Here is a 22,465-nt window from a genome sequence, read left to right as displayed (position 1 = left end):
CAGAACTAAAACGTCTCATTTACAAGCAAAAAGAAGCCTAAAATTTAACTCTAACCTACACACTACACACAGAGACCTGTAAATAAAAACAGACTTGTTTTTGTCAGTGTGGCTATTTAAAAGTTAAAGGAGGGTGCAGTAATAATATCTAAACATTTATAATATTAAAAAACAACGTAACAGAGACACTGTTTTAGTCTAGACATTGCTCTAATGTCATTTCATGTAACTTTTCAAATCACATAAACCGCTTTATTGACAGGTATGCTAACACAAGAAAGGAAAACTTAATACAGGCAATGTACATATTAAAAGACATGATGTAATTTACAAGCTATATACAGAATAAATAACACAGTTATCATACATTATACAAACAATAAATTAACATGTATAGTTATAAACAGACAGTATACAAGCTGTCAAGATCTTGGGTTGTGTGCAGTTCATTTTGACAATTTTGTTTTGACAATCTCTGTCTCTTGCCATCTTTACTTTCTGCCTCCGTCTGTTTCCCTCCGTTCTGACTGCCCTGATCTATTTTACCTGCATCATGTGAGTCACGTGTGTCTTTCTCCTAATTAGTTCCCTGTGTATATATAGTTTTGCATTTTTACTTTGTTCACCATTTTGGTTTTGTCATCAGTTTTGTGTCTGTGTGTTTGGATTAGTTACCTTTTTGAGATTTATATAGACTTTTTAGTTTGGACTTTTCCTGAACACTCAACTACTTTCTGTTTGCTCATCTGTCTTTGTAACCCTTCCAAGTGTTTTTAAAAAAACACACTTGGAATTTTGGAATTTATTTCAAAAATAAACGTTTCTTTATCACTTTTACCAGCCTGTCTGTTGTGACTGCATTCGGGTCCTTCCCTGCTAATTTGCGATACAGATTAGAAGAGATGAGCAATATACATGAAGTACAAGTGTGTGTGGTGCAACAGTGTATCTTGCATATGAGTGAGACTGTAATGTAAAAGTATTGATACAGCTCAAATATTTATGAGGGTGATGGCATGATGGAAGACACTGCTCCTGTGTCTGATATACTGAGCTCTATAGTGTCACCCAGATTGGAGGAGTTAAAAGAGGGTTGTTGTGAGGGATCTGCAAATTTACCAGCCCATTGTGTGGTTCTTGAAGAAAACAAGCCCTGGTAGTTAGGCAGGGGAGCATAAAAAATATTTTCTGCTGTTTCTATTGTTCACTGCCATGTGTTCCTAGCCTGCTTTGTGGATGCACCAAAGCAGACCATGATGGATGCACACAGGAAGGGTTTGATGACTGCGGTATAGAAGTGCCTCCAATAGCAGACTATATTTACCCAGTTGCTGCAGAAAATGCATTTTCTACTGGGCCTTCATGCACTTTAGGTTTTGAGAAACGGTAGGTCCCAGAAGCTGTTGGATATTGTGAGGGCTAATTCATTTGCATGGACATGGCACAGGTTTTCTGGAGAATTTAGAACTTTCTACTGTGTTTGGGCTCTATCAATGGAAAGCCTGCACAAATCAAAGCATCTTCATAGTCTGGCAGTGGTTTCTTCAATGATAAATCTTTAAATGATGAACTATTAAGGTGTGGATCACAGATGATAGCTTCTCGCCTGAACAAGCAATTTTTTAAAGCACTATTTGTTTTCCTTGTGCTCTGCAATACAAACAGTCCACATGGTCACAAATATTGGGCTGCATGTGCATGTCTGCCGATGGGTCTCTCAACCTCACAGATTTGGGTGGATGATGAAATATACATCGCGGTTACTCATGCAGATGTGGATGCATACATAGAAAGCATGAACTGGTGTAACTGTTTCACAGCCCCTTTCACAGTAGTAAAACCCATTCATGTTTTCAAATAGGTCTTTGTTTCCCTCAGTGGGAGGGGTGTTGTCTTGATGTCTGCAGAGATTTTCAGTTATCCAGGTCATGGTAAACGTAGGAACTTCAGTAGAAAGCAGGCAGACTTCTTTTTTAGGTTCTTGAAAAGGCTTCTTCAGTTCTGACTGATGGGGAGTTTCGGATGTCTACAGTCACTCCAGCTCACGCGACTAATTAACGAGCTCATGTGCCTCAAATGTGAATAGTTGGAAAACCAGGTGCAGGTGGTCTTCAAGAACCTAAAAGAGAAGTCCAAAGAAGTCCAGAGATGTACTTGATGTCTTGCGACTGCACAGTGATGCATGGTCATTAGCCAAAATCTATTTTTCAGTTTGTCAGTGTAGCTTTTTTTACCCACTCCAATCACCTTTGTTAATAGCTGTCTGCCAAGCAATTTTGAAGCAAACTTATTAAAATGTGAATTCTGCAAGTTTTTTTAAAACTACTTTCAAGCAAATAAACTCACCTGCATAGTGTTTCATGTTTCATGCTAGCTGGAAGCAAAGACATTGAAAGAAGCAGAGACAGCTGATCAGTCATGTGAATTAAATGTTTGCTACATTAAACCTTAAACACCAACAAAAGATATTTCCACCTGTCTTTAAGTCTTTTCCAAAAAAAAAGTCTGAAAAAAGCTTTCAGAAGTTTTTTTTTTCAGATTTTGCTTTCTCCATTGGTATTTTTCATCAGTGCTTCAAAATGCACAGAAAAACATGATGAAAACGTGACTAGTGAGCTCCTTGTCTGCTTGCACAGGGCTCTACACCCTCGTCACTATGTATCTATCTCGACCTGACAAAGTTGTTTCAGTTTAGTTGTGGGCTGTGGTAAATCTGGTCGGCTGTATGCGCAGAAGATCTTGGCTGGAATGCACATCTTCACAAAAACTGATGTAAGAGGTCACTGTGTCCATCAATTCATCCAGTTACAGGTTCAAACTATTCCAGTCATTGCAGTCAAAACGGTCTTGCAGTTCTATTTCATGTCACTGCACTTATTTCTTTACTATATGCTGATACAGCGGTGCCCCATTTCCCAGATATATCCAAAAGCCAATGTAATATCACTGACTAGAATGACTAGATTGATGTGGCACTGAAATCATCTTCTCTTCAGATGCTTGGTAATTACATCAGCCAGTTGACAAAAATGCCAGATCAATACAACCTTATGCAGAGAATTATAAATCCTTGACCAAGACACATGGCTGATGTAGGACTCTTAACAATCAAAGTATTCTGCCTTCCATAACTTGCAGTAAAGTGCCTAGGTGTGATCTAACAGTTCCATCTCACAACAGCAACAAAATTTCCTTTTTACTTCACTGTCTGCAATTGTGGAAAAAAACATTCTCCTCCTATAGGTGAGTAGCACAGGAAAGACAGAACAGCTTGTCCTTTTGTGAAGTGTTCCTGAGGTTTTGCTGGTTGTCTTTCTCTGCAAACAAGATTCATGCTCATTTTCATTCTTAATGCCCCACACCTCTCTGGTTGGGCCTGAGGCATTCTTATCTGCCCAAGTTCTCCAAACCAATCAATCCATAGAGACCCTGTTCTCAATCCACTGTAATTCTTCCACTCTCCCGCGAAACAGTTGAATTTCATTCCTTACATTTTAATGAAAACGATCCCTTATTGAAATGTATATGTGACAGTGTCAGAAGGCCAAAATCAAAGAAGAAACCTATGAACAAGAGCCTGTTTACAATCCTGAGGAAATAAATAACTGTGGTCACTTGATTTTAGTTGAGTGTTACCCAAATATATTTGCTTTGTAAAAGCACTTTTCAATTTACATGTCTTTTATACACAATTAAGTCTTGTGGGATTTTAAAACTGAAAAAATGACAAAACTAGGAAATATGATGTTTAAATCAGAGTCAGGCGCAAACAAATGAAAACACTTGGAAATATGATGTTTAAACTATTTTCATTTATAAAGGGAACAATCATGTGTGACAGAGTTGTTTAGGCAGTTAAATTCTTGAAATGTTGCTTCTGTTTGTTCTTACAGCCTTTGAACTGAATAAACATTCTTCACAACAGACTATGAAAGCTGTACGAAGACCTTTTCTTGAAAACTTTTTGAAGAAACCTATAGTTGATCTAGAAGTGATTTTGTGACTCCATGTTGGACAAAGCTGCCTAATCATGACTGGTCCACAGCAGGCAGACTGAGTCACAACAAAAGGGTACTGTTGCATTATGTGCTCATTACTGAGTTCTGATGAGATACAAAAGCAAGCTGCTTTTGTATCTCAAAATGCACAGACCAGCTTACTGAGGTGTTGACGGGCATCTTCAACCTCACACTGACACAAGCAGTCATCCCAGCATGCCTGAAATCTACCACCATCGTGCCCATCCCCAGGCTGAAGAATGTGAGCAGCATGAATTGGACCTCTCCTGGACCACACACATCTCCCACGTCACCAGCAGGGCACAGCAATGCCTTTACTTCCTGAGGATACTGAGGATAGCTGGTCTACCTCGCAACCTCCTCCTGAACTTTTACTGGTGCACGGTAGAGAGCATCCTGATTTACTTATCATGGCGTGGTATGTAGGATGCCACAAGAGAGAGCAGAAGGTCTGACCTACCTGCCCTCAGCCACATCTTTGAGACCAGATGTCAAAGCAGAGCCAGGACCATCACCCAAGACCTGACCCACCCTGCCCTCCACCACTTCAGACTCCTACCCACTGGCAGGATATACAGGACTATTCAGGCCCACACCACAAGATTCAAAAACAGCTTTTTCCCCAGAGGAGTCAAACTGTTAAATGGCCAGTTGGTCACTGACTAGTGGCTTCGACTTTGCATGTCTTTAAACCACTAGAGAGGCTGTTCCTGAAGCACCTCTGCTACATGAATGAGCCATCACTGGCCCCCTTGCTGTTTGCAGAACCGTGCAGCAGTTGTTTCATCACTTGCTAGTGGCCAGCGCCATCTTCAATGCTGCAGTGTGGTAGAGCAGCAGGGTCAAGGCCAATGTTAACAGATTCAATCAGCTCATCAATAAAGCTTGTTCCGTCCTGGGAGTGGAGTTGGAGTCTTTGGTGGTTGTGTCAGAGAGGAACATGCAGGCACATTCATGTGTAATATTTGACTATCATGTTTAACATTTTGAGCTGCACAGTGGTGTAGTGGTTAGCACTTTCGCCTTGCAGCAAGAAAACCCCAGTTTGCGTCCCGACCCTCCCGGAATCTTTCTGCATGGAGTTTGCATGTTCTCCCTGTGCATGCGTGGGTTTTCTCTGGGTACTTCGGCTTCCTCCCACAGTCCAAAAATATGCTGAGGTTAATTGGTTATTCTAAATTGCCCGTAGGTGTAAATACCAGTGTGATTGTTTGTCTGTATATGTTCGCCCCAAGTCAGCTGGGATAGACTCCAGCCCACCCGCGACCCTAATGAGGATTAAGCGGTGTATAGATAATGGATGGATGGATGTTTACCATTTTATTTTTATTTGCAACATTGTGATTACATGTGCAGTATTTCATTTTTATGTACACAATTATCAATGTAATGTGCAGTATTTCATTTTCATCTCATTTTCAGGTGCAATATTTTATCATCATGTGTGATATTACTTATTACCTTAGTATCTGTCAGCATCAGAATCAGAAAAAACTTTATTCATCCCAGAGGGGTAATTAGGTGGGCAAAGAGTGGTACATTAAAAAAGACAAGAGAAAGAAAATACACAAAAAGGTGGGTGGGCAAAAGCAGCCGATAATGTGCAATGGCAGGCCTGCTGCCAGTAACAGTATGAGTAGTTGCTGCAGAGCTAGTAAAGGCAGTAGTGTCATTATCAGTGTCGGAGATGTAAAACAGCAGATTATGTAGAGCAATAAATTTAAAAATAAACTAAAATTAAAACATAGCAAGTATATTAAAAGCAGCAGTTGAAACAGCAGATTGAACAGCAGAATGCACAGACTGGTAATATTGCACAGTGTAAAAGTAAGATTGCGTCTGACAATGACATTGTAATATTCCACACAAGGACACATGAGGAAAGTGTAGCTATTGCATTACTTTTTTTTGTTCTTTTCTGAATATATTTTTAGCTTATTTATTTCGGTATTGTATTCAGTATTCACTATTGTATTTTATCTTATCTTAAAGTAAAGGGATATTCTGCATTATGCAACAGTCAGACCTAAATCCACTTCAGTGCAAAATCATGTTAACATATATGAAGCTTGACAGTTACAATGTGCAGCTGTTGCATTAGAAATAAACAGCTGCATTGATTGGTAAAATTATATATTAACACATCATTAACAGTTGTCTTGCATACATTTTGACATGCCTAGTAACTCGCCATTAAACCACCAACCTGTTGACTGAAGTAGGTGGCATACGATCGCTCCATTTTGTGTGGAAAAAGAGTCACATGTTAGTTTTTGTCAAGCTGACTTCTACAAAGAAAGTCCAGCTATGTCAAACATGTTTCATAGTACAGCCCTCTGACAGCTTCCACTTGTATGAGTCTGTCTTTCATCATGGTTTCACTGTTTTGATCGCGTCCTACACCTTTGGCTTCAAAGACAATGATGCAAACACTTCATCCACATTCCTATTCGTATTTCCTCTTGAATATAATGTTTCTATTTAATGTCAATAGACCTGCTGAATTTAAATTAGGGGAATAGGCCGTGCAGTATCATCTTTCTGCCCAGGCAGCTAAGACCATGGTTATAGTCTCTTGTGGGCAGACACACAGACAGCTGCAAAGACCAGAGGTGCAAAACTGCTGTTATTGTACTGCTTTAGTCCACTTGGTTTCCACTTGAAGGACATGTTCCATTTAAGTGCAGTAGATCGGCATCTACATATTGTGTGCATGCATGTTATTGCTGGGCATGCATGCTATTGCTGTTGTAGTGTAGTAGCTGCATGGACATAATTTTGGGCTGCACATGGATGTCCACAAAGAGGTCCATGTGGTCTCTGGTGAATTTGGGGCAAATGATGAAATGTATGCTACTCTGACCCTATTAAAGGGCAACTCCACCCAAGTTCTGCTAGAAGTCTTTCTAACCATATAGCACGTCTCGGGAGATTGGAAAAATTGTTTTTCAGATTCCTTTAATCCATTACCCTGTCCATCCTGTTACATAACACTGTAGCTGCTTCACTGTGTGCCTGTGCACAATAAATGAGTTTGGCTAAGGTACAGAAGGAGGGCACAGAGGCAGGATTGATATCAGGTGTCACACTCAGTGCCAGTCTGCCTGCAGGTGTCTGTCTGGGCAGATGGAATCTCAGTATAATGAACCACATCTAGAGTGTCACAGAAAGCTGTGTAGCCAGATCAAGGGCAAACTCCAAAGGACACAACTCCAGCTCAACCACGGCGAGTCAAACTCTCCTCCAAAGCTCAACTTTTTCACAGAGTTTTGGCGGTGACTCATTGGCCTTTGTGGTCTTTGAACAGCATGTTTAATCTGAGTTGCACTGCTTGTAAAATTGACCTTTAATACAGTACTCAATTAAAATCCCTATTGAGTGTAATTCAAAGTGTAAATCTTACTTTGAAAGTGATCAATATATAGTGGTATTTAAAAACTATATGTTTCGCAATATGTAGAAAAAATATAAAGTCAGTAGGCTTTCAAACTATACTGAATTAAACTCTAAGGTGTTATAGGAATACATATATTTTTAAAATACTGTCGTTATCTTACCAAAACATGATTTAATAGACGAAAAATGTTAACTACTTACTACTCTATTCTTAACCCTGCAATTTCTTGAAAGGATGGTAAAAACTGAGTGCTCTGTAAATGCATAATTTTTAAAATGTTGTTATTTCTCCTGGATTAATCTTGCTTTTTATATACAAATTGAACCAAAAATATAAAGTTTACAACTTTATTTTTTTTTGGTTGATCTGCAACTATTTTATGAATAAAGTATTATTTCAGTATTATTTAAAAATGAAAACACTAAATTACTAGTTTCAGCTGCAATATGAGTATTTTCCTGCAGTACTTTGATAAGAAACTGAATATCTTTGCATAAAAAATTAAATGGTAAAAGATTTGAAATAATGGAAAATTGTTCAATAATTTAAAAAAGGTTCATTTCAGCAATGTTAAAATCAGCATTAAGTCAGCAATGAAAGGGCAATCACACCAGTTTCTGACAGAAGCCTCTCTTGCAGCATATCTAAAACTGATTAGGAGCCAGTCTGATGTGGACAGAGATTGCTTGTTTGTCAGAACTAACAGCCATTAGGAACTGCTGTCTGACTCTTAGTTTCCCCACTGGAAAAATAACTGGATAGATGTTTCCATGGATAGAACTTTCTTCACAGCCCCATGCAGAGATGCCTCTTACAGTGCCGGAGAGAGTGGCAATATGCAGAACTCAAAGTACTGCTGTTTGATAACCTCAGCATACCTTTGGACTGTGGGAGGAAGCTGTAGTACCCGGCGAGAACCCACGCTGGGACAGGGAGAACAAGCTGATCACAGACTGTAGAATTTTTTGATCCCAAATTTGCTGGAATGATAGTTACTGCATCACTGCCAGTGTCCATTTCAGTAGTTTCTGACTCTGTTTCAGAATTTTCAGAAGCACCAGGGCATGCACAGTGATATATGACCTGAGGAGTCGATTTTGTTTCACACAGCACTAGCTCACAAGCTCTCTTTAATGGCTTCACAAAGACTAGTTATGGAAACCTGTGTACTAGACCCCTTTTCAGCTGACCATTAGTATAGCTAAAGTCACTGGAGTCATTCAGTGATACAAACACTTTGGTCAGTGTATCCATTCCTAAGACCTCATTTGCATTTATAAGTTTTGGAATGACTGTATAACTGTATCACAAAACTCATTAAATATGCCAGTTTCTCTCACACTCTTCCCCTAATGCCTTTGGTATATGTCCAATAGCAACTACTATAGTATTTTGCTTCTTTTGCTATCAGATCTACACCATCAATTCTCAACAACAATTGAAGATGACCCTTTTTTGCAGCTGCTGTTTTTAGCAGATCTGCAGCATTAAAGGTTTCTCACTGAACCAACCATTCCTTTTTTCATTTTCTCGAATTGGTTTCACGAATATGTTGTTCTTTGTTACAAATCAGACACAGTTCAGGGAAAAAGTCTTTGCGGTAACCCTGCCTAGATCTGGCAGTATCCTTTGAGCTCATGCGTTTTGGCCTTGGTTCACAGGTTGATGAAGCAACACTATCTTCAAGTTGAAGTCAATATCGTCACTACTGACAGTAGGCCTACATTCCTTTGTTTTGCTGCATGTATTTACCTGCTCAGCACTATTGCCATCACAATCAGTGCCTTGTGCCACGCTTCTGGCATTTACCAACTAAATCCACGACTATGCAGTGTTGTATGCCATCTCCATCTATCCACTGGTCAGTGCACTCCACCATTTTTGGCAACACTTGTTTGAGAAATCGGTGGAATAGTTCCATTTTCTTCCATAACAACATGAATACAACACACAAACGAGGCTTCCATCATATTTGTTTTACACACATTAGATGAGTCATCTGGGTAATCCTCAGGTATCTGAGTCATTCTACTGGCTAAGAGGCTGTGTAGAACCACTAAGTGCAAAATATCCAAATCACAATTAACTTGATTTGGATGTGATAATTAGGTGACCATTACTAATTAGTGTGCAGGTAAATTTTGGCAAACATTGCATATTAATGTTTAAACATACAAACTCTAACACCTAAATGAAAATTGTGTAGTTCCCTGATCTGAAGGTTAAAACTTAACCTTCAGATCAGGACTTGGAAATGGCAGACATGAGAACTAGAAGGCTTGTTTAAGTCCACAGATCTAGGCAGAGAGAGGCAATGAAGCACACAGCAGAGTCCAAAGGATTTCCAAGGAGGTGAGGATGGACAGTTGTGTCTAAGTCGATGATCTGGCAGAGTGAGGTCTGAGCTTAGGGTTTTACTGAGTAAATAAAGGATGACTTCCAGACATCCCAGAAACTAAAACAGTACGAAAACAGCTGGCTGAGTGGAGGAGGTCTGAAGGAGGCTAACAGCTAAATAAAAGAGTCCAAAACAAACAACACAGTCTGGAGGGCAGTCCAAAGACAAGAATATCTGATGGCGTCGTCCCAGCAGATGGACGACAAGCTTGTTAGGCAGGCAGGTCCACTCTGGAGTGCAGAAATGGGAATTAAACACTTTGGAGGGTCTGCTGGAGGTCAATGGCAGTGGAGATGGAACCCTTTGGGAGGCTGGGCTGGAAGCCAGCAAACTAAGAATAAATTGTGCATGTACGTTTGTGGTACAGTTAGATGTATGACTGTTATGATTCTGTATGTGTGACCATATTTGGGAAGAGCCACATATGACCTACATCAGTAACTGTGTGGCTACTTTGTCAATAAAGCTGGCATTAAAGATGAAAAAACTATTTCAATGTAAGCTAATAATGAAGTGTTTTTTAAAACTGATAACCACAAATGACCACTTTTTGTTATCTGTGCTCTTTCTGGTTTGTTATTACTCAACTAATTGCAAATTTCTTAGTTTATAGTTACCTTGGGCTATGGCTGGTTGAATTACTAGTTAGTCACGACTGAGTATGATATAGGAGTGCGACGAGAAATTGACGTATTCAGTTAAAATTGATGACCAAATTGCATTTCACTGTCAGTTAGATGACATCATCATGTGTGTTTTTTGGACTGAGTCAGTTTTCTTTGATATTTAGGAATCCAGATCTGTCAGGATGGTGTGAAGTTTGTGATATCAAGAGGACACTATGAGAAAGCAGACCATCAGAGTGCAGACATCCAGAATACAACTGGGCCTAGTTTAACCAATATGCATCTTAGATTCAACCCCCCAGTCGGTATGAATCTGTCTGTCTGTCAGTGTGCAACATTACTCAAAAATGGAACAACAGATTTGGATGAAATTTTCAGAGAAGGTCAGAAATGACAAAAGGACCGCCTCCTTAGATTTTGGCAGTGATGCGGCTTATAGTCTGGATCCACAGATTTGTTAAGGATTTCCTATTGCAAGATAGTGGCACATGTCACTGTAACTATGGCAACAAGTGAACGCTACATCAGCTGCCTACTGATGATCACATGATTGTGATGGATCCGACTACAAATCCACCACTGTAAACTTATCGGTACTTATCCGTCGGAAATGATACAAGGAACAATTGATGAAATTGTCAGGATGTTTCCGAGTCCCATCAATTCCCACCACCTGCTACATATTTAAGTCCCATGATTCGGATCCGTATATAACGTACTCATGCATAACACGCCTGTACTCAGCGCAACGGCATTTCTAACAATGCCATATGGGGGAATGAGCAGCCTTGATGGAGTACTGCGCTCTCACTTTTCTTGTTTGTTTTGTGTCAGTAGCTAATAAATGTTTTGTGTATAATTAATGCTAGTAATGTATTTCTATGTTTGAGAACTGGATGTCAATTGAATCAGAATTCACAACTTCTGATGATAAGACTGACTACACTGTTCTGCCTTGGCGGTACTCTAAGCGCTTTATAATGTTTCTCATTCATTCATCCACCCACCCACACACACCCCCACACACACACACACACACACACACACACACACACACACACACACACACACACACACACACACACACACACACACACACACACACACACACACCAAAGGAATACAATAGAATTCCTTTTATTGTCATTGCACATTCTTTGTGCAAGGAAATTAATCAATAATCCTCCAAATGCAGTATAAATAAATACAAGGTGCATAAAATTAATTTGCTACAAGTCACTTAGGTCTCGACAGTTTGTGTGAGTTTTGGCAGAGTTCATTTCTTTTATGACTCTGAAGTAGAAGCTGTTATTCAGTTTGTTTGTCCATGATTTGATGGACCTGAAGCGTTTTCCTAAGGATAGTGGGTCACACAGATGGTGTCCAGGCTGGGATTGGTCCTTAAAAATGTGGTTAGTATTAATGATGTTTAGTTTTATAAAGCCTGGCAGTAATCATAAATGGATGTGGCTGGTGAAATTGAACCCAGCTGCCAAATGGATTTGGTCATTTGGTAGATTAGTAGATGAGGGGGCAGTTAGTTTTTCACAGAGGGCAAGATGGAGCTGGACAGCATTTATCCTTCAATAAATTAAATCAACATTCAAAAATTGCATTTTGTGTTTTCTTGGGTTAACTTTGTCTTATATCAAAATTTGTTTGACTACCTGAAAAATCTAAGTGTGTCAAGCTGTCTGCCCCTGGAGCCAGGTAGTGGCAGTTCTTTTTTTCTTCTTTCCCTCTATCTTTCTCACAGGTGGCATATGTGCATGGAATTGACGGACAGGTGCTGCCGCTCCACTCAGCTGGGATTGGTGAGCAGGTGGGAGCAATCAGTCATTGGCCGTCTCCTCCTGCATATAAGCAGACGCTCCACTTCAGTCCATGTTGGACCGTTGAACCAGTCACGTCAGCATTCGGTAACCTGTTCAAGTCTGGCTCTTCTACCATAACCTATGTCTCATTGAACTCTTTTCAGTTTGGGCTCCCACCTGCATGTACTAACCCAGCCCCCCCGTCTCAGTGGTAACCTCTCAGCTAAGTCCCCACTTGATCATTGAACCAGCTTGTGTTATGGTTACCGTTAATTCTAGTCATTTCTAGTGAAGCCGAATTGTTAGTTTTTCATGTTTAGAGTAAACTCTGTATTTACTAATTTTGCTTCCTGCCCAGGTGATACCTTACGTGGATTGTTAGAAAATCAACTGGTATTTGAATTGACTCTTGTAGCTCTAGTCTGCCCTCCTGCTAGCGGGAGCTCTGACCAGTTCTATTACTTGACCAGTACTTCCAGTTGTAATTCTGCCATCCATGTCTGCAGTTCTGTTTTTTGAGAAAATTGTAATTAATATTGTTCCTTTGCCTACGCTTTATGTCATGTCTCTTTACCTTTCTTTTGAGCCTCTGACTGGGGGATTAATAACAAAGTGATTAATATGCAACCTGTAGAGAGTGCCAGTGCTTTTTCACAGAACTATCAATATCCTTGGATGAAACTGACTCATCTGAAAAAATAAAAAACATGACTGGGAGCTGTCAACTGAAGAACACAGTGCAAGCCCATTGCTCATATAGGCATAACTGCTTTCACACCCCTTAGCTGAATCCAAAGTCTGTAAATATAAATTATATTTAACTAATTGGGGGGTGAGTAGGGAAATATACCAAAAATACCACATACCAAAGAATTTTGGATGCACCAAAACTGCAGCATGTAATAAAATTGTGCCCCAGTTGTAATTGTTTGCCTGAGAGAGCTGCAGCACGCAAGCAATATGTCATTCACATATTAGACAATACGCCAAGTGATGCAATGACACACAAAATCTAAACTAATAACAGCTTATCAAACTGTCCAAATAATTAACAGTTCAATTTATTTCTGATTTCTTAAATGGTGAAACTGAAAGCTCAAGAGTAAACCAAAGCACAGCCAAGATGTAACAAGATGTTTACCTGCATCTGATAATCTGTGACAAATCCTCTGATGTGGTGAAAAGTACAGTGTGATTTGCTGTTAGATCTTAATTGATCCTTTTTCTATGTCAGGGATGAATAATAATTACACTAATTACTGAAGTTACTGCTGTTGTTCCGTGCATAAATTCATGTAGCACTTTCTCTTTGGAGACACTTGTGGATCCTGCCAATGTATGATGCTCCGGGTCTATAATAAACTAAGAGAAAGAAGTCATAGTTTGAAACTAAACTGCCATTCTCTGACAACCCACTTGTCTAATGTGAAAACATCTAGGTCTACACAGTGTCACTTGCCACTGCATTTATAATTATAAGAATGAATAAAGTTACTGGCACTGTTGTCCCTCTTGCACAAATGCACTGCATGCACTCTGTTTTTACTGCAGTAACATTTTATGATCCTGGACATTTCATTTTGTAGCCCAATAGATTTGAAATTGTAGAGCAAAGTGCTTGGGAAAGGTGCACTGTGGATTTAGCACACAAACTGTGTATTAAGCTGTGATGTTTTTGGAGGAATATTGATGCTAAAATGTGGGGAAAAAAGCCCTCCATAAATCACATCACACAACTCAAAGTGCATCTGTGCCTATCTGTGATTTTGATGGTGCAGTTCAGGTTTGTGACATGTTAAAAGCGATAGTGACACGTTACTTGGTCCAACCTAGTCAGATTGTCAAGAGCTTTTACAAAAATGTGATTATAGTCATCATCCAGACATGAAGCTGACACAAGAAGTTGCCATCAGTTTAACAGAATGGAGTTCATGTCTGAACGGGACTTTAGCTTGCAACAGTAATTCTGTCTAAGCATAGCCATTTGACATCACTGCCCTTTACGTATTTTCACCTACTTGTGTGTAAAGTAATCTCAGCCTGACATTGCTTGTCCTCATGATTTTATTCATACTGGTTGTGTTTTGTTGTGATTGTCCTATTAAGCATGAACTGTTGTACAGTGATCTCCTCCTGTACTACCTTTCAATTCTCATTTTTCAGGTCTTGCACAAACACACAGCAAAGGACCACCATCACATTTAAAGACACTATGTAAACATAGCAGTCACGCCTATGTTTGTTAGTGTAACAACAAAATGGAATGAATTAATAAATAGTAACAGTAACATTTTGTACAGAAACCCAAAAGTAGCACTTCCTATAAACTGGGTTCACTATAATTGTTTGTATACATACACAATGTCAGTGCTTAACTATGTTCAATTTAATTTTTTTAAAGAACTACTGTACATTTTTTCACACTTGATTTCCAGCCTGTCACAGTAACAAAGTAGTGAAGAGTAACCAAATCTCCTTTTACCATGTGAGAAAATGAATACCTGATAACACTTAGTACTGATTGTGGCATATATGAAAGCTGTTAGTTACATAGGTGTGTGGGTTTACAATGCAGTTCTGTGTTTATGTTTCCCTTAGGCACAGCTGAATGTGTCAAACAGTGAAACAGAGCTGGCATTGATCCACAGCAGCTTTATGGGCTCAGCTACAGCAGCTGTGCTCTGCATTATTCTTTCCTTTATCACGCAGGGTTTAGTGCTGCTGCAGTCAGTAAGTCTCCAGGCTGAACAACTGGGTACTCAAATGCTCACAGCCACTTAGTACCCAGAAGGAATACTTACTACCCAGTTGTTAAGCCTGGAGAATGTTATGTGCAAATATAAATTCCACCATTGTAAAATCTAAGTAGATGTTTTGAAGACTGAAAACTCGCATGCAAAAATGGAAACCCAATCCTTTGAGAGGTTTGTAGCCAGAGTGGAAATATTTAAACTTTACTGCTTTATATTTTTTCTGTCTTGTCTATTATTATCAATAATGCTCTCGTGGTTTCCATCACAAATTGACATCTTGACTACAAATAGTTATTCTTTGTCCAATCAAAAAATCCAAAAACAAAATGTAAATATTGACTAAACTTAAATTGACTTAATCAGCTAATCATTAAAGACTCACAGTTTTCCATGCAAAAACATTCTTAGACTTTTTTTTTCAGACTAACACAACTTTAAGGAGGTTCAAAAATATATGAGAGGCATTAAGAAGACATCTACACTTTTGTTTGTACTAGACAACTCAGTGTGGTTTTCGTCTAGCTGTGAGGTGGAGTGTGTGTGGAGCTTGAATGGCATCAGATCGATGTGAATCTAAAGTTTCAGAAGCCTGAGCCCCCACTGGAGATCTCACTGAGGGCTGAGGAAAGGCCGGACAATTGACGAGCAGCTACTCTTACCTTTATTATAGCCTCGAGTTCATCATAGGACACACACGGGTGCTTTTGCAGGAAGGCTGCCTTCTCTGCTGTGATTGTGATCTTTTGGTTATCTTCAAAGGGTTGCTCCAGTGCCCGGAACACCAAGCCCCCTGCCACGAGGTACGCCACCACCACCACAAACACCGCTAGCACCGTCTTCAACTTCATCATAGTGAAAGGGGCTGAGCCATCAGCCGCTGCCTCCATGTTGGCCACCATGGTAGTGGGACGGGAGGAGACAGAGAGTCGTGGCAAAGCACAACCCATCGGATTCTGCATCGTGGCCACACTGGCCTGCACTAAGCTGGACTGAAGCATACCTGGCTGCACCTTCTTTGGGGGAACCAGGTTGGTCTGGACTGCCACTGAAACAGAAGAAAAATGAAGACGAGTGTGCTGTAGTATCTGCATGATATAGTGATGTCAAATGTTGCTAGTAAGCACTCTGATATATAACAGGTAAACAACACAAATTTGAAAAAAATTTCAAATATATGTTAATATTTTTTACACAGGAGGAGATGGACAAAAAGAAAAAAGCACTTAAGGAATTTATGGCAAACACATTAACAGTGGTGGAATGTAGCTAAGGACATTTATTCAAGCCTTTAAGTAAATTTTAGGGCACTTGCACTTCACTTATTTTATTTTCATGCCGTTTTACACTTCAACTCCACTGTAAATATTTTTGCTTTTCTCCACTGCATTTACCTGACAGCTTTAGTTTCTAATTTCTTTGCAGAGTTAATACTTTAGCAAACAAGGCACCACATCCTTAAGCGTCTGGACTCTGCAGGAACCTGTACTAGGATCCTGTTTCTGGATTTTCTCTGCATCCAAGGCAGCTGTCCTGGTTCTGCTGCAGGACAAGCTTTCCCAGATGCATGAGCCTGTCTCCACCTGCAGGTAGATCACTGACTTTCTGTCTGTCAGAAGTCAACAAGTAAAGCTGGGGAAGAATGTCTTTAGCCCTTGGGCCATCACAAGATGCTCCCAAGGTTGCGTCCTTTCACTTTTCCTCTTCTCTCGGTCTACCAATAGTTTGTGGGATTTTGAGATTGAACAAATATTAAAATTAGGAGAATAGGATGTTTAAACCATATTCCAGTACAAAAAATGATAAAAGGGGAAAACATGTCAACTGAATTCATCTATATTGGATGATCCTGTCTAAACTGCAATCCAACAGAAGCCCATATAAGATGACAGAAGTACAAGATGTCTCTCTTTCTCTGCACTAGTGAGTTCTAACCAAGGTTATGCTGAGCTAGCAGAAATGTAGAAAAGGAGGTGGTCAAACTTTTGATATAATTGTACATCATACGCCCACCAGACATGAATGAATTCAAACATAATGATGATAGAAATATCCTGATTGTTGTAAGACAGCGGGTTGTGGTTTTCCAGGATGGAAGAGGGGTATTAGAAGAACTTTGCATGAGTATATAAGACAATGTAACGCTTATGGAGTCCATTAAAATCTTGAGATTTTGCTCATGTTTGCTCTTACAGCCTCTGTATTGAATGAACCTTATTTGCATCAGACTCTGAAGGCTGTTTGAAGGCTTTTCTTTCGAGAACCTTTGTTTGAAGACTAACATTTGATTCAGAAGTGCTTTTTGACTGCATGTTTGACAAAGCTGCCGGATCATCACTGGCCTTAGCCGGCAGACTGAGTCACAACATTTATTGGCAGAATAGCGTTACTTTTTAACCGACAGCTAAGTAAGGAAAAGATGGTTTCTACCTTGCTGACATGTTTCAACCATGTCTGCAGTCTTCCTTAGAGCGTCATCTGACATGTGATGACGTGTCGTTTTTATCAGGTGACTGGCCTGACAGATTCTGACAGATCTGTCAGGCCCTCCATTAGGTCCATGAAAGCAACTGCTGCAGGGATTGTGGACTATAAAAACATTAGTACCTGTGCTGGATTAGCTGTGAGATCTTCCAAGTGCAGTTGCAGTTATCCCACCAAGCCCAGTCTTTTGGGGTGTCAGAGGGATTGGAAACAGCAGGATAAAATAGAAGACTCCTGAATCCATGGCTGCGCATCACAGTCAGCCCAAGAAAAGTTGAGCAGGGAAATCAGGAAGTGAGGCTACAATACTAAACCCGCCAGAAGAAGGGGAATCAGAGAGGCCAGAATATCACCTCAAAAGAAGCAGAAGACCTAAATCTGGAGTGACTGCTGGAGAAATAACAGCACTAATAGGATTAAGAGAAACCTACAAAAGAACCAGAAATACTTAAAGATTTTATATGGGTGGCTAAATTGACGACAAGAAGAGCAATGGTTGGCTGGACAACAACAGAGCGGTGGAGTTAATAACATGCCACCTAGATCACAAAAAACAAATTGAAAGGTGTATGAGAAAATGGCACAATAGAACAGCAGGGAATCGTCAGTGGCTACTAAGGGTATCTTTTACATGGCGTACTGCAATGAAGTGGAATACAACATAAAACACCATACGGTGAAGGACACTAGCAGCCAACAAGAAGATAAAAAAGCCGAAGAAAGTGCTGAGGTGGTTTAAACTAGAAGGAGAGAGACACCTGCAATCAGTTTGAGCAATGAGGAAGATCCTGTAGAATGAAACAGCAGATAAGATGGAATTTTTTCCATCTTATCTGATGGGAAAAAAAATACTGTCTGATGGACAGTAAAGCTATGCAAATGCCACTCACTGTCATGGCTTCCCCACTTACAATCAAACCTCCACCATATCCAAATGAGATTTAAAAAAGACCCCGCTGACCCCAATACTGTAGGGCAGTTTGTGGTGGGCGGAGCAGAGGCTGAGGAGAGCAGATCTGAAGACGATGACGTCAAACACAAGGGAAATTCACACTGATGGTACAAGAAGGTGTAGAAAAGAAAAGGAAGAGAAAGATGTGTAGGATCCACCAGCCATTATTACACAGTCAAACAGGACAAGAGTAGATTTTGTCTGTCGCTTTCCTGCCCTGGGTTTAACATCTTCACAGCCACAGGTTGGAGATGGGGCTTGCTTTGATCAGTGGAGCCCAGACACCAAGACACTGCAAGCAAGACCCTTTCCAGATCTGGTACGAGGATGCAAAGTAACGTATCAGCAGGAGAGCACAAGAGTAGATTTTAAAGGATTCCCTTACACAGACCTCCAGGAGGTAAATTAGGTCTGTCTCAGCCAAAAGACTGGTTTAAACCCCCAGCCGCTATCAGGCCTACAAAGGACCAAATGGCTGCTAATAAACATTTGGATCGATTCCTGAGCCATTGAAGGGGAGCTCAGGAACCTGCACGACAACTTCAAACACATTCTACTCACTGACAAAGGAACTCTGGACTCATGTCAGAACAAAAGAACACAATCATTCCACAATTCTGGATTCAACTCCTTTTTATGTACATCAATTTCACAGGACAGGTCGCTGTAGCGGTTCCTCAAGGCAGGACAGAACTGCGGTTGGCGGAATGCGGAGGATGAACTGAGGATCTGGCGATGAGTGGAGAGCAGAGCCAGGCTTTATGGCAATTGCTGATGAGCTCAGATCCACTGCAGGTGTGGTGGTGTAGCAGCTGCTCTCCATCCATGCTGCTTACCAGCAGCCAGGAGGGCAGCAACAGTGGGGAGGTACCAACAGCCACAGAAGCAAAGGAGGCAGAAGTGAGGAAGAGAGAGAGAGGGGAAAAGAGGAAGACAGGGAAGAAGACAGAAGGGGGGACCCTTGAAGAAGGTAACAGTCTGCCTCCAGAGGCACCAGATGGGGATCAGACATTAAGACGTATGGCCATATTAAAAAAAATAAATAAAAAAAAAATCTGTTATATTTGGATAGATACTTTGAAACTCCAGAACACTGTTATATTTGTGATAAAGTATTTCATGTTAAAAAGTGTTCGATATGTTTTGTTTTGTATTATTGTGACATGCAGCTACATCAGTGTCTGAAAATGTCACTTGTTGACTCCTGCATTATCAACTCTTTTGCTAATGTGTGCTCAAAGATGGTACTTTTCATGATGTCTTAATTTATTTTTCATATTTCAACTCACCCATAATCAGAGACTTTGATCTGCTTGTCCAATATTGCAGGTTCTGAATTAATGGCATGATGAAAAATTGAAATTTCAGGTGTTTTTCTTTCATTGAACCCGAGATGCTGTGGTTCAAACATAGTCTCAAATAAACACTGCATACTATTACATAGTTTCCAAAAAATGTGAAAGCCCCCTGATTCAGCTGCATTTTGCTGGAAGATGTATGAAGAGCCTTGTCATTAATAAACCACGTGATTATTCAGTTAAACAAAACAATAACTGTCAGATTTAACGACAAAAATAACCATAGGTTTATTTTTAAACCTATGATTACTGGCTTATCAGAATTTTCATTGTTGGCTTCGAAAACACTACTTACACAGGAAATCTTAATTTAATTTCAACTCACTTGCTTTACAGAGCTTTTGACTGCATCTCATAGTACTGTTAATAGATTTCATCTCATTGGTGTCCCTCATTAAATGTTAATCTACTAAAACCGACATATTGCTATAATGTCACACCTTCTGCTGTGTTCCTGCTGTGCTGCCAGTGACAGCAACATTGTTATAATTTCACACATTTCCTGAGGGAAAAGTTGTTTGTTTTTTTAATGACGTTATTTTAACAGAATTCTCAAAATGAAACCAACTGCCTCACATAACCAGAGAACTAGCAAGCACCCCTACTATGTCATACATAGATCTATCCACACTATGTACTTCTGTTCTTGCTTTACTGTCTCTAGAATGACAGTGCTTACATTGATGTGTTTGGCTGTTGGTTTGTCTGTGTTTTTTCTTTGTTTCTATACAGTAAGCTATATTAAGTGATTTATTTTGAGGCTGTGGTTCCAAAATGTCTAAGCAATGGCAGCTGTGGAAGCTAATGGGAATCCAAATAAGCAAACAAACACAGTAACAGCGCTTTGGTGTGAATGTTGATTAGCTTTCAGTGGCTGACAGCGGGGGGAAACAAAAGAGGGTTATTTCAACATTTCCCTAATTTGTCCACAGAACAAAAAGGCAGTTATGCAACAGCGCGTTAGGGGGAATCGTGATGGCTGTGCAAGAAATTTCATTGTCACCAAGCACACCTATGAAACCAACAGAATGGACCGCTTTGATTTATGTAACCAATCACCCGCATTACGTATAGAAATGCACTTTCTTTGCACTGCTCATATGCAGATGGTGCATGGCGCTTCAGAAATCAGAGAATTAATGGTGTGGGACCAACACTTGGAAAAATGTGAAAGGGGTCGTCGCGGGTGCTGAATATAAATGAGCTGAACGGACTACAACAGCTGGGTTAACATGTGCCGTTGCTGAAGCTGTAGGTGAACGTGACACACATGCATTATTTGCAGGCATCTACCACGGCGGTTGATGAGGTAATGTTTGAGCCCGGCCTCTACACTGCATTATACCAAAGCTGCTGTTAACTGACACCCTCCGGCTGGATCTTCATGGAAGTCCTTCTTGCGGTCATGTTCAGCCTTTCTTCGCTCTGAATCCTTTCTCGGGTATTCTATGAACACATGATCCCATCCTCACTGCACGCCACCGTTAAGACGCGGCTGCAGCATTCTCCAGTAGTAAACTTCAGCACGCAGCAATAGCCTGTGTTGTAGCATATTTATCTGGAAAGTTCATTCCTGGTCAGATTTGATCTGTGATGAGCAAGCCTTCATGAGCTGCCTAGTTGAAGCAATCACACAGGCCAAGTAGAGAACAGCTTCAGTGACTATAACGTCTTATATCAAAACATGCAGTGATGAGATTATTTAAACGTGAACGTTAATCAAATGTACTGCAGAATGGAAAGGGGAATTGCAATATGATGAGCAAATCTGCCTTAAGACAGTCTTTACGGGAATATTTAAAAAAAAACACACAAATTGATGGTCTAACCTGGTGGAGGGTTCATGTTCCCTGGTTTTCTTGGATTCTCAGTCGGAAACTTCATCTTGATTTCTCTGTCTCTGCTCTTCGTGGGAATAAATGTCGTTTAATCTCTCGGAGCGGCTTTAGTCGATTCCGACCACTTTAACCGAGACAGGATGGAGAACGGCAAGGAGTAAAAACACATTATCCGCAGCGCGTGGTTCCGTTCTGGTGGCTGAACGTCTGGTTGGATGAAGCTCGTCTCCTCGTTTACTGAAGGCGATCTTCAGAAGCGCACCCCCACCGGTACCGCATCACCGTCTGCATTGTGTGGCCAAATAGTAAACACCAGGGACACACGCAGCTGGAGACGATACTCCACTGAAGAATCTAACGTTTACATTGCGAGTGTTTTTTTTTCCCCTTCTTTTCTTCCTATTTTGTATTAACGTCAAGATGCAGCTGAACAGCGACTATGCACTGCGGTTAGTCGAGATTCACCACTCCCAGACGCAGAGCTGCTTCTGGTGTTTTGGTTGGGTGTCGGATGCTGTGGCGTACCGGTGTGGCAGGCGTCTGCTTAGAAGACAGGGCGTCAGTGCACTGAGAGGAAAGAAAGAAAAGAGGGGATAGCAAAAGGACCGAAGAGACAGAGGGACAAATGCAGAACTAGAGCAAGCAAAATTCGTTTTGGCGTTCATGTTGGCACCATATAGCTGTTTTTGTGAAATAAATTTAGAAATATATAAAGCTATGAAGTCTGATGTTCGTTTGAAAATACTTTAATTCTTTTAACATATGTTTTCCAGGTGTTTAACACTTTTGCCACTAGTCCAATACAAACACTGCAGTGTCTCTGAGCAAG

At 40.4% G+C, this 22,465-nt stretch overlaps 1 protein-coding gene across 1 annotated transcript in view; it reads right to left on the bottom strand.

Annotated features, from left to right (window-relative positions):
• kcnk10a (potassium channel, subfamily K, member 10a) overlaps positions 1–22,163 on the bottom strand; it is a 33,769-nt gene extending 11,606 nt beyond the window's left edge. Inside the window, exons 1-2 of the mRNA XM_023278546.3 lie at positions 21,628–22,163; positions 15,667–16,052 (exon numbers count right to left, since the gene is read on the bottom strand). Of these exons, the coding sequence (XP_023134314.1) occupies positions 15,667–16,052; positions 21,628–21,682 (441 nt within the window). The 5' untranslated portion in view covers positions 21,683–22,163. The remainder of the gene's footprint in view (positions 1–15,666; positions 16,053–21,627) is intronic.
• Between the last annotated feature and the right edge of the window lie 302 nt (positions 22,164–22,465).

This window comes from Amphiprion ocellaris, chromosome 12 (genome assembly GCF_022539595.1).
Source record: "Amphiprion ocellaris isolate individual 3 ecotype Okinawa chromosome 12, ASM2253959v1, whole genome shotgun sequence".
NCBI classification, from domain to species: domain Eukaryota; kingdom Metazoa; phylum Chordata; class Actinopteri; family Pomacentridae; genus Amphiprion; species Amphiprion ocellaris.
Note: the sequence above shows the minus strand (reverse complement) of the source record. Positions and strands in the feature narration are given on the sequence as shown.